The sequence below is a fragment of the Python bivittatus genome, unplaced genomic scaffold, assembly GCF_059951505.1.
Source record: "Python bivittatus isolate LINGU-HERP-01145 unplaced genomic scaffold, Pbiv_v1 ctg000850_np1212, whole genome shotgun sequence".
Classification (NCBI taxonomy): Eukaryota; Metazoa; Chordata; class Lepidosauria; order Squamata; family Pythonidae; genus Python; species Python bivittatus.
Genome location: NW_028277112.1, coordinates 22,711,277 through 22,728,105, shown reverse-complemented (window position 1 = coordinate 22,728,105; position 16,829 = coordinate 22,711,277). Strand labels below are relative to the sequence as shown.

The 16,829-nt window shown below is 36.0% G+C and overlaps 1 protein-coding gene across 1 annotated transcript in view; it reads right to left on the bottom strand.

Annotated features, from left to right (window-relative positions):
• The window catches only part of COMMD10 (COMM domain containing 10), a 72,847-nt gene that overhangs the window by 43,420 nt on the left and 12,598 nt on the right, over positions 1–16,829 (bottom strand). The window contains exon 5 of the mRNA XM_088130007.1: positions 14,473–14,583. Coding sequence (XP_087986133.1) covers positions 14,473–14,583 — 111 coding nt within the window. The remainder of the gene's footprint in view (positions 1–14,472; positions 14,584–16,829) is intronic.

Here is a 16,829-nt window from a genome sequence, read left to right as displayed (position 1 = left end):
CATCCCAAAAAACCATGATCTATGCTCAAACATAGGTTACAGCTTTTATCACTTTATAACTTAAACTATAAAAAATAATCCTCTCTTGCCCACCCCCCGCAGCCATAATCTATGCTCAAACATAGATTATGACTTTTATCGCTTTATAATTTAAACCACAAAAAAATAATCCTCTGACTTTCCATAATATTTTGTGGAAAATATTGGAGAAATGGAATGCTATGTAATAAGACTATAAAAAGCATTCAAAAAGGTGCTTCACAAAGCTTGTTAGTACAAGTGAATCCTGAAACATTAAAGCAACTGTATCCTTTGGAATGCTTGTGTGACTGAGTCAAGCTTATCCCTGGCTGTCTCTGTGTTAACATAGCAGGAACATGCTGGGATGTCAGCAGTCAAGTGGTTGTGCATGCACACACCAGCAGCCAACAACAGTCTTAGAAGCAGCCACAAGAAAAAAAAAATCAAAGGACACAGTTGCTTTAATGCTTCAAGGAAAAAGGTTTCACTTGTGCTAACTTATTTTGCATCCTGGAGGAAAGAAAGGTGGTATATATACCTAATGAATTACTAATAAAATAGCACAACACTGGAAAAGCCAACAGTATATTCATTAAAAAATGAAAAACTGAACTAGGGAGAGCTTTAATTGCACCACTGCAGCCAGTATCTTGACTTTCTTTACCACACCCTGCAGACACCCCTGGTCATTACTCCAGTCATAAAGCACCAAGTTGAACCTGTCCTTGAACAAAAAAAATCAGTCAGTAATAAAATAAGTATTGGAGACAAACAATTACTTTGTGGGTTTAGGGGAAACTAAAACAACACTGAGTATAACTTTCTGCTCAGAGATTAACTACATACTCCTCTGTTTGTAATCTATCTAAGATTCCCACAGAGACACTTCACTACCTGTTTTCAGTCCAAAAAGTCACAGTTTATAAGACCAAGATCAGTCATTTTTAATGGAGAGTTTAGTTAAGAAGCCAGGTAGTGGTCTAATAAGAGTCCTATGTTTACAATGCATAATGTTAACAAAAACTTCAGTATACCTTAAAGATTCAAAATTGTTTCTCTGAAATACCTTTTTTTAAATTCCTTTCAAATTAGAATCTGAGACCACAATTAGGAGAAAAAAGAGAGAAAAAATAGATAAATCTTGTTCCCTAAATTCCAAAAAGCTTGTTTAGTTTACAATCAAACTTAATTAAAACTACTCTTTACATTTTAATAAGCCCCCTGATAGAATCCACCCTACCCCAGGCTCTTAGTACATTTTTTACCTGGGTGGTCATTATGTCATCACTTAAATGCTTTACGAAAGGGCCCTATTTAGTTCAAACAGTGCAGAACAAGTTCCCATGAATGTGAATGGACAAGGAAGTGTTTAGGGAGGAAAAACTGCCTCAAAAGAATAACATTACTACAATGGCTTACTATTCTAGTAGGATACAAACTTCATCTGAGCATACAGTTCAACATAATTCTTTTTTGTTTACATAGCAATTTTATATCTAATATTAAATGTTGCAGTCATAATGCAACTACGATCATAGATATTTCATGGCAGGATTATCACTTTCAAATGACTTTTTGGGTGTGATTTTGTATGATCCGGCTGGCATCCAAGGTCTTCCCTCTGGATGATCGTGATTTCAGATGATACTATTCTGGACAAAAGTGAGAAAGGAAATTATAGCTGGCCTAATTATCACAGGACATGATTCTGAAACACCCAGAAGACTTATCCATGTGTTTGTTCATTTGTTTCTAATCCCATCAATATGGGTCTGTAGAGCTCTCTAAATACAGCAAAACTATGAAATCCAATCTATATGTAATAAATATATATGGGTAAAATGCACAAAACTAAACAACGTGTTAAAAGCCAAACTTTCAACAGTGATTTATGTTTTACTGGAAAACAAAGCTAGTGAACAGTTAAAACAACACTGAATATAACTTTCTACTCAGGGATTAGCTACATACTCTATTTGCAATCTAAGATTCCCACAGACATACTTCATTACCTGTTTTCAGTCTGAAAAGTCAGTTGATTACACCAAGATGAGTGTGATTTTCACTGGCATAATCTAAGTTAAGAATAATGCCATTATTATGGACCCCAAATCAGTTGATCTGTCATACCCAATATATTTTGAAATACTTGTCCCCATTGTTTAGCCACAGCTGAATAATGCAGCCATGCAAAGAAAACAAACATTTCACAGAGGAAGCAATGAGGCATATTATATAGCCTCACAAGGTTTAACATCCTTTCTGGCCTGTAAGTGTTTACTAAATATATACTTTTTCCCACAGACATCTGCTGCAAAACTTCTAGAGCTACCTCAATAGATTACTTTCCATCTCCTTTACTATCTCATCCTCTGAATTCACTGAAGTGGATTGAGCTGGATTGCCAACATTCTTATGCTACAGCACTAAACATGTTTTTCTCCCATTTCTACAAGAATACTATTTTGAGAACATTTTAAATAATCCAGAGTACTATCAGATCAGCTTTGATTTTCATGCCATTCACATATGAGCTAAACCAAAAGTGAATGGCCTGAAAGTAAAATTCTGTTTAAACTATTATGTGCCACACATTATAGTTTTCCACTCTATGTTGGTATTTTATTTTCTTATTTCCCAAGTTAAACGTCATGCTGTTTAGATTACCTGTCATGCTGATGAAAAATGTAAGAAATTGCTGCTATAGAAAATGTGGTTATGCATCAGGATATATTAATCCATATTAATCCATTCAAAAAAAGAAAACAAAGTTCACATAAATGCTATCTGCTGCAGATTGGAGAAAATACTGAATTCATTTATCGCTGTTGACATGAGTTTAATATATTCATGTCTGACTTACACACAGAACAGAACATAGATTGTAGATATTAAAGCCAGAGCATCTACTCACAGAAAAAAGGGAAGTGAACCGAAAAGTTTTGAAATGGTATATTAAATAAGACAGTGCTTTACAGATGTATAGATTCTAGACTACAAAAAGCATATTCTTCATGTATATGGAAATTATTCAAAATGCAAAATGTTTAACCTGATATTCCAGCAACCATCTCAAGGTTTGATATTTGTATCAGAAGTTCTCAAAGCACTCTAGCAACTACTTAGAAGGTATTTTGCTATTTATCTTATCACTGTAAATCACAATGCAATACAAACTTTTGAAGATTTGAGATGGCACTATTAAGAACCAGAGCTTTAAGAGGAAATATACTCCTTATTAAATCTACCATGAGGAACGTCTGCAGTTTCTTTGTTCTTTGAGAAGAAATTATGATAAATGTTTGCCTGAAATGAATGATCTATGATGTAATCAGATATTGTGTGAGAGTTAGTAGAGGGATATAGGGGGAAAAAAAGTTACATCGAAATAGCACATTGATTGATAGTATCCGCATTGAATATCTGAATAATTAAAAAAAAACAAATTGTTTTCATTAGTAACATAAGATGAATAGAACATTTTATACATATTTCTGCAGAAATCAATCCTCACCACTGCATTTAATGAGGTTTTCTCCTCATTATTGTGAAGATAACATATATTGAACTTTTAAACCACTCTGTTAAAATTTTGTATGTACATTTACTTCTTTTCTTTACAATGCTCTATCATATGCATTTTTGTATACTATTTTTGAAAAAGTAGTATTTCAAAGAAGATGCCTGTGAATGCCAGTAATTATATGCTTGCTTGTGAGACAATGAATTCTTTTGCAAGGATTATAACAGTTCACTTGGAAAGAAACCCATGCTAGATTTCTCAGTTATTCTTAAATTCCAGTCATCAAAACAGGATAATGATAATGTTAATAAGCAAAAATCTGTTAATTTATCTGGAATAAGACTTTCAACTGGACAGGAAAAAAAGCCATTATTCTGACACAAAAAGAATGAGATATTCTAAACAGGGCCATAACCTGGTATGTGTTTGTGTGCTTTTTCAATTTAGTGTGATGTATGAATCCAGATTATGCTTCTTTCTTGAAGTGGGCTCAGATACGATGCTAGGCTAAACATAAACAAATCAGTGTTATATTCATATCATGCCTACAAAGATCATGTAATCAAAAGCAATTGGAGCAAAGCAGAATGGGGACACACACACACACACAATTCTGAAATCTGCCTACTTTCAGACTTGCAAGATTCTTTTAACGTAGCCTCACAATAAAGTAGAATTAGCTCATGTGGTCATGTTTCCTGTCTAGTGTACCTGGGAAAGCAGACATCTGTCTTGCAAGTCTGAAAGTACAACTCTCCCACCATCTCTTTTACACCTTGATAAGTTAGGGAGGTTCCTTTCTGAGTTTCTTTCTATGCCTACTATGTAGCTATGCTCCCTCTTATCTGATCGTTCCCTAGGCAGCATCTCTTCCTCCTGTCTCCCAAGATCATTCCCACATATCATTACAGAAACGAACTATAACCTTTTATTTATGTGGTTCGTGATTGCTACTATATATTTCTCTACTACTAACTACTTGCATCTAGAGCCTTACAAATATTACCTAAATACTGATATTTTATCAAATAAATATGATACCTGTTTAATGCTTATTTATTTACAGATAATTATATATAATCCAGCTCAAACACCTCCTGGCAGTGTAAAAAATAAAAACAAAATACTTAAAAACAATGGCTGGTGTGGGTCTTCCGGGCTGTGTGGCCGTGTTCTTGAAGCTTTGTTTCCTAACATTTCGCCAGCACCTGTGACCGGCATCTTCAGAGTGCAGGAGCACAGAGAGGAGCAGTTCTCTCTGTGCCCAGGGTGATGTGACCCTTTTGTGGGTATTTATAGAGATCTGAGGGGGGGGAAGGGGGGATTGGGGGGGTGTCCTTATAAATAAAATAAAATAAAAGAACACGAAAGGCACTGCAGACTACAGCAACCAGAAAAATCTGCAGTAGCTGAACATGCTCTCAAGCACACTGGACACAAAATCCTATTTGAAAACACAGAGATACTGGACAACACCAACAGCCACTATACCAGGCTATACCAGGAAGCCATTGAGATTCACAAACACCAGCACAGTTTCAATAAAAAAGAGGAGAGTCTAAAAATCAACAAAACCTGGCTACCAATCCTGAAAAATACAGCCTGCAAAAGGTCAACGAACTCAGCTCAACCACCAGGACATGTGAACAGTTCACACAATGAACTTGCTAATCACCCCAGCAGCCCCTCGTTAACAATTCAATAGAAGAAAAAACCCTGCCTAATCCCCAGGAAGATACACACAGATGCTGACACCAAAACAAGCAGCCACTCAGTAACTCAACCCCCCTCACACACACCCAATCCCCCCCTTTCCCCCCCCAGATCTCTATAAATACCCACAAAAGGGTCACATCACCCTGGGCACAGAGAGAACTGCTCCTGTCTGTGCTCCTGCACTCTGAAGATGCCGGTCACAGGTGCTGGCGAAACGTTAGGAAACAAAACTTCAAGAACACGGCCACACAGCCCGGAAGGCCCACACCAGCCATCGTATGCCGGTCGTGAAAGCCTTCGACAATACTTAAAAACAGTTAATCACAAAAAGAAAAAATAAATATGGCCATCCAATCAGAACCTCGTATATCAATCAGCCGTCCCAAAGTAATGTACCTACTTTTAAAAGTAAAGCAACTAAAAAATGGTATCTTCACTGTCTTGCATAAGACCAATAAAGAAGATGTCAGGCATTCTATATCACGGGGACCATTACAAAAAAAGACTGCCTTTGGGCCCACATACCTTTGATTTCTCATAGGGACCATAAGTCTTCCCTCTTTCTGCATACAACACAGTCCAGGTAGATTCCACTTGGAATGTACAACTGAGTTCATTAGTGTATTGATGATACCTCATCCCAAACCTCCTCAGCAGTTTCATATAGATATTAAGAAATAAAGGGAAAATTGCTAAGCTTGACCACTCATTCCCCATCACTACTAACTGGAACCATTATTAAAGTAGAAATTGAAGAACTACAAAATGGTGCCTCCAATTCCCAATTTCCACAGGTGGCCTGAGGAGGATACCATGGTAGATGGTATCTGTTGAGGCAGTAGTTGCAGAAGGGCTCTTGAAGACCTGACCAAATTAGAGGCATCTATGTGTAAACAGGTAGTATTGTTTCTCTATATTCTTCAGTTATATATGTATAAAAAGATATGTGCACTGCTCTCCATTTAATACTGCCAGATAATGGTTAGGAATCTGGAAAGTGCCACCTGTCAATGAGGGGTCCATGGGTAATAGTATAGAGTGGAAGAATGGATTTTTAGTTAAACATAATATTGAAACTATTTGGGGGTATGCTTATTTGGGAGTATGTTTATTTGGAGGTTTGCTTATTTGTAGCAATAGCAGCAATATTACAAACCTAAAGCCAGAATTTTTGTAAAAATAGCTCATCAGCTGGGACAATCAAAGCTATTTATTCTTTCACTCTGAACTTTTACTGTGTGTGCAAAAAACCATGATATATGCTGTGGGAGGAAGAGAAAAGATAATGCTGGGAACCTGCAGAGTGTTAAAGAAATCATCATAAAAAGGGATGCTATAAACTGTTCCCGTTTTGGTAAAACATCATTGTCAGATTCTAGGCAGAGCTCTTTTGAACCAACTCTGATAGCCTAAGTCAGATGGCTGCCTTGGAGATCCAATTCTAATTCTCTAGCTTCATATATCTTCAAGCCAACACTCATCTCAATGGGTGAGGGAGCTTGATTAGCCATCAGCTCTTCTTACACCTATGCCTTATTTTAATCATTCTTGAACAGCAACAAGCAGGCAAGGTGTCCAGGATTAAAGGTATGATTCTTTTCCCCTTATAGCCTTTAACTGGACAATTGCTAAGTAAACAGAAGTAAGACTAGAGGGAATTTCATCTGTCTTGCTGGTGTAAATGCTTCCAATTTCTCCACATTCAGCTTCTTTATTGGCCAATACAAGGGCAGACAGAATTTCTCCTTGGGCAAAAGATTTCTCTTACTCCCCAGATTGTCCCCTGGGTTCTCCAAATCTACTTTGGAGGGAATTCTAGTTTTCAATATATTTTGGAAGGATAAGGCAAAGGGGGGGTGAGGGTGGGCACACATATTAGGCAAATCAATTTGCCAACAGTGGACATTTCACAAGTAGATGGAAACCATTAAATTTCACACAATGACAACACTACACACAAGGAACACTTGTAATAGTACATGTGTTCTGCATTTTGGCAGAAATGAATTAAAGATGGAGAAATTACCAAAAGCCACCTAAAATCTGATATTGTGAATGCTACTGGTTCGAGCAATTTCTCGCCTAATAGCAGCTTGTGTATTTTCTAAAAATCCATAATGCATGAAGCTGTAAGTAGACTGCCTTTCTGGAAAGAAACAATAAAAAGCAAATTTGCAGCTAAAGGGAGTACAGGTAGACACCGGGTTAAGAGCGCTCAGTTTAAAGACAAGTTAAGAATGGAGCCTACTGTAGCAAAATTCAAGTTAAACACTCAATGATTCGAGTTAAATACATAATGGTTCAAGTTCATTACACAATACTACTTATATGGTATTATATAATAATATTGTTCTGGCTTACATACAAATTCGACTTAAGGACAGACCTTGGGAATAGAACTTGTTCTTAAACTGAGGACTACCTGTACAGAAAGCACAGATACACAAGTAGGAGATAAGATATTTTCATTGCTAATATTTCTTGGCCTAAAAACTGTCTGAGAGCACCAAGAACTCAACAGAACTGAAGTGAGTTTAAGCCAAAAGAGAAACTGTACCTCAATGTTTATCAATAGACATAAATTTAATTTGATTAAGCTTTACATTTAAAAACAAGTTTTCATTGTTCAGTATGGTTAAAATACACAAATACTATGATGGGAAGGTTTTGGAACCAACAAAGGAGGTTCATCACTGTTAAGACATCCAGTGCCACTCTAGCATTACAGCATGATCTTACAAATTCACTATTTTTGGAAGTAATTGGAGAAGAGGGGGAAAAAACCAAGAATTTTCCTATCATGTTTCAGGGAAAAAGAGTTTACTTCCAGATTTGTATGCAGCATAAATTCACACACTCTTCCTACGGTGAAACAAAAAATGGCATGAACTTGAACCCTCAAAATTCTCAAGTTCTTTTATGCTGCATATATGAGATTACATCTAGCATTTAACAATGCTATCTTACAGACCCTGTGTTAGTTACTTTCTCTTCTGAATTTAGAATGTAATAATGAAGCATTCGGAGGGTATCACAGGGACAATATAGGCATATCTCCCTCTTCACCCATAAGAAGTCTGCAGGTAGGAAGGGACATCAACAAAATTGGGACATCCTAAACTATATAACCCATTCCCTCTGGAGCAAGAAAATAGTTGTACCAGTCAGGTTACTGACATAATTTTTCTCCTATGCTTGCCCCCAGAGTTTCTCACCCCATCTGTGAGTTTGACAAGCATTTGGATTTGCCAGTTTCTTTGCCTTGTTGCTACTATTGTTGGATTTTCTGTTCACAAGCAAGAATGAAAAAGTCCTCTGTTGTCTGTGTTTTTCCACCACCAAAACCAATAGATAACTGCTACCTAGCAGGTGTGTGCAAAACACTTCACATTCAAACTGCTTCAAATTCAAAATCCCCCATTTTGAACAAGAAATTGGCTATTTCAAATGTGAAACAGGCTCTTTCAGTTATTTTGAAACTGTTTTGAGCTTGAAACGTTTCCAAATAGGACAGTTTACATTTGAGAGAGCTGTTTCACTCTCAAAATTTAGTTTCAAACTAAAAAATAGTGTTCTGTATTCAAAATGGATACAATTTTTTTGCATATGTCTATTACCAAATTATTCCTAGATTGGCTAAAGCAGAACTTTATTTCAAAATATTAAAAATATGTTAATAAAATCATGTCCAGTTACTCTAAATTTGACACAGGGTGATTCCAAGTAAACATATATAGAATTGAACTTGTGAAGAATCACTTGTGAGTAACAGAAATACTTTTACATTAAAAAATAAAGAAGTATAAAGAACTAGAAACTAAGCAGGTGAAAACAATAGTTTTGAACATAGAAAAAATGATTACTTATTCTTTTATTTATTTGATCTACATCCTGGCTTTCCGTTCTGAAAAGCACTTATGGTGACCTAGCTTGTCTTCTATTTAAAATTCTTCCCACAAATAAAGACTCCTCTACTACTACTATTTAATCCAATTTTCAGAAAACTAAATTATATTTTGTTGGTAAGATGATTTCATAGAAGCATCCTGGGGAAAGGTAGATTAAATAAAACCCCATACAAAATAGAATATTTTATCATGTTTATTTCTACCAGAAGTTATTAGATCTGAATTTATCAAAATTTCTATTCATCATTTCACCGTCAGTGCTAGTTTTATACAGTTAAATTTTACATGGATTCTGGCCCTGTGACACAAATACAATAATACAGATAATATTACACCCTCAAGATAAATTGGAATAAATGCCTGGAGAAGGTCATACTGGCAAAGAACTGCAGTCCAGCACATCTGAAGGGCACAAAGTCAAAGTTGACTTCAGATATTTCAAAAGTGCAGCTCAATGAGTCCATTTTTGTGTTTTGTTTTTCCAAGAAGAAATAACTTTAAAACATGATTATATTTTTCCACTAATGAAGTACAGTATATCAAAAAGTAGCAAATTCCCATAGCAGAGTTAGGGTTATTATTTCCATTTTCAACCAATCCCCTTTTTAAGGAAAAAAGACCATTTTTATGTGGTTAGCTATGGACCGGTTTGGTTTAGTGGTTAAGGCATCAGGCTAGAAACCAAGAGGCTGTGAGTTCTAGTCCCACCTTAGGCAAGAAGCTAGATGGGTAACCTTGGGCCTGTCACACTCTCTCAGACACAGAAAGGAGGCAATGGCAAACCACTTCTGAAATCTTGCCAAGAAAACTGCAGGGACTAGTCCAGGCAGTCTCCAGGAGTCAACACTGACTTGAAGGCACCTCCCAAAACAAGCAATGGGAATCAACACTCCTACAGTTAGTTTCTGGTCATCTGGTCACACTGTGAAGTAGAACACACCATATGAGACAAACCACCATGGAGTTAGTTTCCTCATCTAAGATCCATATCAATAATTATCACCAATAGAGTCAGGATAACCCATTGCACAACTATTCAAATTCACACCTCCTAAATAGGGAAATAAGCAACAGGGGAGCCATGAAGGGAAAATACTGGATGATGATGATGATGATGATGATGATGATGATGATGATGATTCACATGAGGAGAAAATGTATGGTATCAGATGATTCAGTTTACTGATGCCCCACTAATGGAACAGAAAAGCTACCAAAACGTACATACATACATACATACATTTTTATTTTTATTTTATTTTTATTTTATTTTATTTTTATATATATATAGTGAGACTACAACCTTCACATCTCAAAATGTAGCTCCATTGCTAGGATCTAGCAAAAGACAAAGTGTTGCTTACTATTTGCTTTTACAAAAACGTTTATTTTTATAGGGACAAAGTATTTTTAAGATGAGCAATAGCTTCTCTCTCCTGACTTGGAAATATCTAGGTCAAAAAGGCATAGTACAAAGATTCAGAGTGCTCACTGTCCTTGCCCGATGCAGCATCCTTCCCTTCATTCCCATCAGGTAATAATAATCTAAACTGGTTTTATTAGGTTTCAATTAACTATGATAGATTCTTGAAAAGAAGAGATCTAAACTAATAAAAACACCTGTAAATTTGCAATCTCTTGATATTCCTTCAGTTGGCAAGTAATTCCTTTTGCAAATACAATTCACACACTAACATTTTCCCTCTCAGACATTAATTTTAAATATCTCTTGAAGTATTTATTATATCCCAAATATAAATAAAAATTAAGCAAATATTTAATTTTTTAATTTTATGTAAGCTAAAGGCATTAAATCTGTATATTATCAACTGTCCTACTGTATGCAGATTAGAAAAGTAAACACAGTTTCCCTCAACAATCTAAATCCACAATTAAGTCAATATTATTGAAAAAAAACGTTCAAAATATCAAAGAAACAGACACTTGAAAGAGCTCTACCGCCCTCTAGTGAGCCAATGCAATGCATTTCGGTCAAGGAACATCTAAACAAAACTTACTGTTAGCAAACCCATTTTAGAATTTACAGTATTTCCCTGAGTTAGAATTCATATGTTAGTACAAGAGAGGGAGAAAGGTAAAGGTACTTAAGCACATGAGAAAACATGATGTTGTTTTATGATCCATAAAGCAAGAATTAAATCAAAGCAAGAATTTGTTTCCAAAGGGAATCATCTCTTCATTCCAAGAAGCAGCATACTTTTACAAAAAGCTTTCCACTGCACAATTTTGTTCCAGTTGGTCTTGTTATAATTCAAGCTGCAATGTACACACAATGCTACTAGCATTTGTAAACAAAATACTTGTTGTTTTCTAAATAAGAGTTGAAAATCAATCCCAATGAAAGGACTGTCCACATGTTTTGGCCGATCTTGGTAGCCAACCAAATTCTAATTGCCACCAGCCATGCTCCTCCTCCAAGGGATTTTGAGATGAATCAAGTGACTCAACAGCAATGTCAAGAGAGTCAGAGGGAGGTGTGGCCACGGTAGAACTGAGCCTTCAAAAGGCTCATAAAGCAGCAAAATGTTCACTGCATTTCACACCTTCCGCAGTGAAGCACAAGGTTACTAGTGAAAGACCGATTCAGGCCTTGAGCTGCCCCCTATGTATCCCACCACCCTAGCTTGGGAAAAGGAAGCAAAGCACTGCCAGTAGCGAGCTGCCAAACCTGTTTAAAGACCCCAACTTTATATTTTCACTAAGTGACACCCTTGGGGGAGGGGAAGATCCACCAATGCTGATAAATCTGTGAATCCACACATTTAGGATCATGTTTATACTTTGTTAAGGAAAACTAGCACATTATTTCTAAAAGTAGGTGTTTGCAGAGTCTCTTTAAAGTGGTCAATATGTAAGCACAAAATGATGCACTTCTATTTGCTTGTGTTGCATCAGCATCTGCTTTAATAAAACACGTGTGAGCTAAACAAAGCCACAGTCCACAATACGAAGTGGAGTTTCCCACTTTTTGCTCCAAGAGTACATAACAGAGAAATCTGCTTTAGGGCTTTTTCTTCCTTGGGGAGCAATGTTACTACCACTGTCCGTTTATCTTAAGATTTTGACTGTAGATCTTCCCATAGTGCAAGTAAGTAAAAAAACATTTCCCCTTAACAAGATGTCTTCTGAAATTTATTTGCACACTCTACCCCAGTCTCTTGACTCTGGAAGTATAACTCAATCTCAACAAGCAGTCTCAAAATCAAATTATTTATTTAATCAGTTACAATAACTAAATAAATAAAGCTGTCCACCTTCACTATTAGGCCTTAAGAACACCAAAGCCAGTTTTAAAAGGAACATTTTACCAAGCTTCTTAAAGTCAGGAGTTTAGGATGGGCACTACACAAGAATGGGCAGCTGTTGTGTTTAGTTAATTTCTATATATGTCATTAATCTTTAGCATCCGCATGGTTGCATCATGCCACTGGTTATCAGATTCTTAGCCCGAAGTTGTCTCTGAATCCAGATATTCTAGGTGTTCAAGTTACAAAGGTAGCCAGATATAAGCCTGCAATCTCTTCCATCCTATGAGGACAAACCCTTGAGGCCGTTCAAGTTACAAAGGTAGCCAGATATAAGCCTGCAATCTCTTCCATCCTATGAGGACAAACCCTTGAGGCCACAATAAAACAAGAAGCTGTACTTTGCAACTTCCAATAAGCTTCGTAACACAATTGTTCATTTCCTCAAATATCTAAATGGTACAGGGAACATTATGCCATTGATCCACTACTGGCACAAGTTTCTGTCTGCTGCAGGCATAATTTAAAATGCTTTCACTTATAAAGCTTTTAAAAATTTGGACTGTATGTAACGCTTTGACACTGATTCACTCCTATGTCCTACCATTACCTTTAAGATCAACTGTAGTCATACCATTATTATAATGGTAAGATTCTCAGTTTATCAGTGTGCCAAGTTTAAATAAGTAGATAAATATGGAGCAGGTGTTCTTGCTGATTTGTCTACATCTGCAGAACTCTTTTTGCATCCATCAAAGTTTAAGTCAGATTGCTTTTCAAAACCACTGCGGCTCTCAACTCAACACTCAGGGCTGAAGAGGCACAAAATAACTTTCATTACATTGTATAATTTTACTAATATTCTGAAATGAATAATTGCCTACTCTTGAAAAACGTTGCCTACTCTTGAAAAAGAGAGGGAAAAAATTGGGGGGAAAAACTTTTCAAGGCCTTTTATTATTTTGCTACAATGGATTAATCTTTTTTCCACACATCTTCGTGTTCTGCTCTCAGTTACCTATTTAAATTATTGTCTAGTTTGTGCTGTACAGCATGTATTCTAGATGCTTTTGTAAACTCTCCTTGGAAAACCTTTATTTTCGTGATATATACATTAAAAAAACCCCAAACACATTATTACAAAGATAGCAGAAAGTTGATAGCATTCATTGTATAATGAAATCCATCTTTACTAAGACAAAATTAATTGGGGCACTTTCATACACCACTATTTCCATCCCCAATCTTTCACAAAATCTGAAGCTGACCTACATTCATCCTCAGTTTTGCTTACCTCAGATCACAAAAACATACAAAGAACATGATGAGCTTGTCAACACTCACATGCTCATAAGTGAATGCAAACAAATATTTTAAAAAGCGTAGCAGTTGCTACGAGGGGAAGTTTTAAAACTGCCAAGTCATGGCTCTATTGTATTTAAAAACTCCTAAGAATTGTGAAGGAAAAATAAAACACTAGGACTTCAGCAATTTTGTCAATAGAAACAATCAAAGTTGTAATACCACATGCTGGCATGCCAGGGGTGCATGGGTATAAATTCCACAATAAATAACTAAATACAGTAGTTGCATGTTGCTAAGATGGCAAAACAATGGATAACAGATCAGTTTCAGGAACAAGACACTGAATCTCAGTGTGGTAGGAAGGTGAGAGAGAGGAGGCAAGTGAGTAGCTTAAATCCAAGGACATGGAGGCAAAATGAGGCAAGGCTCCTACCAATGGAAAAACAGATCACACAAAACTGCAAAGGAATACTTCAAAAGACCACCTTTGGTATTATTTCAAATACTCTGAAGCAGAACCAGAAATAAATCAACTTAGCTTCCCAAAACAAACAAACCCTGTAAGATAAGACCAAAGTAGCGTAAAGCTTTTGTTTGGAAGTATCCTCAGCTGTCTATAACTCACAGCCTATTTAAACTTAGATCTTGCTTCTAATACATGAAGACTGATGCACTAACTATCTGCAAAGCTTCAACACATCATTGAAAAAATATGTGACAAAGAGCTTCTTACTTTTGAATCTTCGTTGCTCACTCCAAGTTCTAATACAGCTTGAGGAGATTTTTGTTTTGCCTGCATGGACTGAGCCATCTGAAGGTTAAGTTGCCATCCAACTGTCTCGAGCTACAAAACACAAAATCATATTGATTGCCAGTGTGGTAAATAAAGGAAGACAGTATTTTATTTTTCAGCACTGCTTAGGAACCATTGTCAGCAGAGACTGAGAAAGCAAAAGGATTCTACCATCTTTCTTCACTTCTCTATACTGTCTGCCAGACTTGCTTTTACAATCATGTTAAAGAGCAAATATTACTTATGGCTGTGATAACAGTCCCAGAATGAAGATGAATTACAATTATCATTGTGATTAAAATCCACAAACCAGAAATATTTCCTAAGTTCCCCGTTCCCAAAGATATTAACTCCCAAGGCCTCAAAATAAGTGACTATGGTAAAGACATTGCTGAGTGAAGACAGGCATTATTAAATCAGTAGATTTTGCTTCTTAACAATGCTCCTTAATGATTTCTGACAGTAATGAATAAATAGAAGGGACCCTGATTTCTTAGCCCTAAAACAAAGTTGGACCTTTGCATTATGCAGTGGTTTCTATACCCAAGATCATGTTGAAATATTTTTTATAAATATTTTTAGCAGCTAACATCTCAAAAATGTTCCTGATTGATATTATGCGATCTGAATCACTTCTTCTGATAAAATGAATAGTTAAGGCAATTTACAAAAACCAATTTACAAAATACAGGAAAGAAACATACATTAAACACTAATGCTAAAACCAATAGCAATGAAAAGCCTGATGGTATTGCTTACTTCCCTAGCATAGGATAGCAAGGAATTGGGTGTCATAAGCTTTCCAAAGGCCCAGATGATCAAATCCACCAGTTTCATGTAGCTACTGAGTAGCACAACAAGCAAGACAGAACAGTCTAACGTCAGGGAATATTTCTCTTTATCAGTTTTTAGACACAAAGAAGCTTCCAAGGTATTCCATAAAAGCAAGCATGGTTTTATGTGCTAGGATATATTTAATATTTTCATTTAACATTATAAAGCATAGAAAGAAACATATGATCAAAACAGAAATAGTCAGAATAAATGTATTAGGCAGAGGTTCTGAATTACAGGGCATCTTTCAGACAATTTTTATTATACAAAGAAGAGGCTGGTAGGCATCGTGTTCCTTTCCCCACGCAGCCCACGTTTTTGTGCATGAAGCAAATCTCTTCATAATCAGGAGATCCAGCATCAGTTTCCAAAACGAAAACCATATCTTGATGGCTACACTATTCCGCAATTCTACTTTTATGCAACATGTGAAAGCAAGTTATTTATATATTTTTTCTTTCATATATCATTTTATTGGGAAAAAACAAACACAGAGTACCATATGCTGTTTTAATTTAAAACACTACACATCAGAACATTTAAAGCCACAAGCAGAACGAATTAAATTCTTTAGACATTTTAGGAAAAACAGAAAACATATTTCTAATGTTGCATTTACATTTCTCAGTGAATTACTAATGCAGCCTTATATCTGTTGAGAAGGGAATAAAGTCCTTCTATAACTCAACAAGAGTAAAAATGCTGGTTTAGATGTATACCAACTGCAAACCAAAAGAAAATGGGTGGAATGTTTATTTATGGACAAAAGTATATAGAAAAGTAAGATCTTGGATTATTTCTTCATCATGGTTTTAGATATTTAAAAAAGGACTACATGTTACATAGACAGTCACCAATGAAACATGCAGTATAGAACAGCTGAATTCCTTCAATACTGCAACAGATTTATGCCAACTCAATGCTTGGAACTTACACAGGCATCCCTGCAGGAACAATTAGATGAGTGGAGATAGAGACTCTCATGAAATTAATCAGAACTCTGTTTCATTCAGCTCAGAATTATATGTACAGTACTCAATGGCAGTAGGTTTTAAGGTTTTAAAAGTGGGTCCTTCTCAATCCTATCTGGAAATGCAGGATTTAATCTGGGATCTTAGAGGCTAAACACCCCATCATGCAAACCAAATACCCATATATATATAATCTGCCCCTTCATTTCAATCAATAGATAAATAGATACCGATTAAGTAAGCAAAGGAAAAGGCAGAAAACCTTTTCATAAATTTAATGGTCTTACTTTCTAATGCTTGCTCTGTGCCCCCCCCCCCCCCCCACTTTCTGGAAGTAAAGCTATGTTTTCAGAATCCTTGATTAATGAACCATATGCAGCCTAAGGTTTCAGAATGGGTTATCTATTTATTTTATTGAAGGGAAAATTGAATATAATACACCCCATCCAATTCTGTCCACTTAGGGTACATGATATATGGCCACTGTAAAAT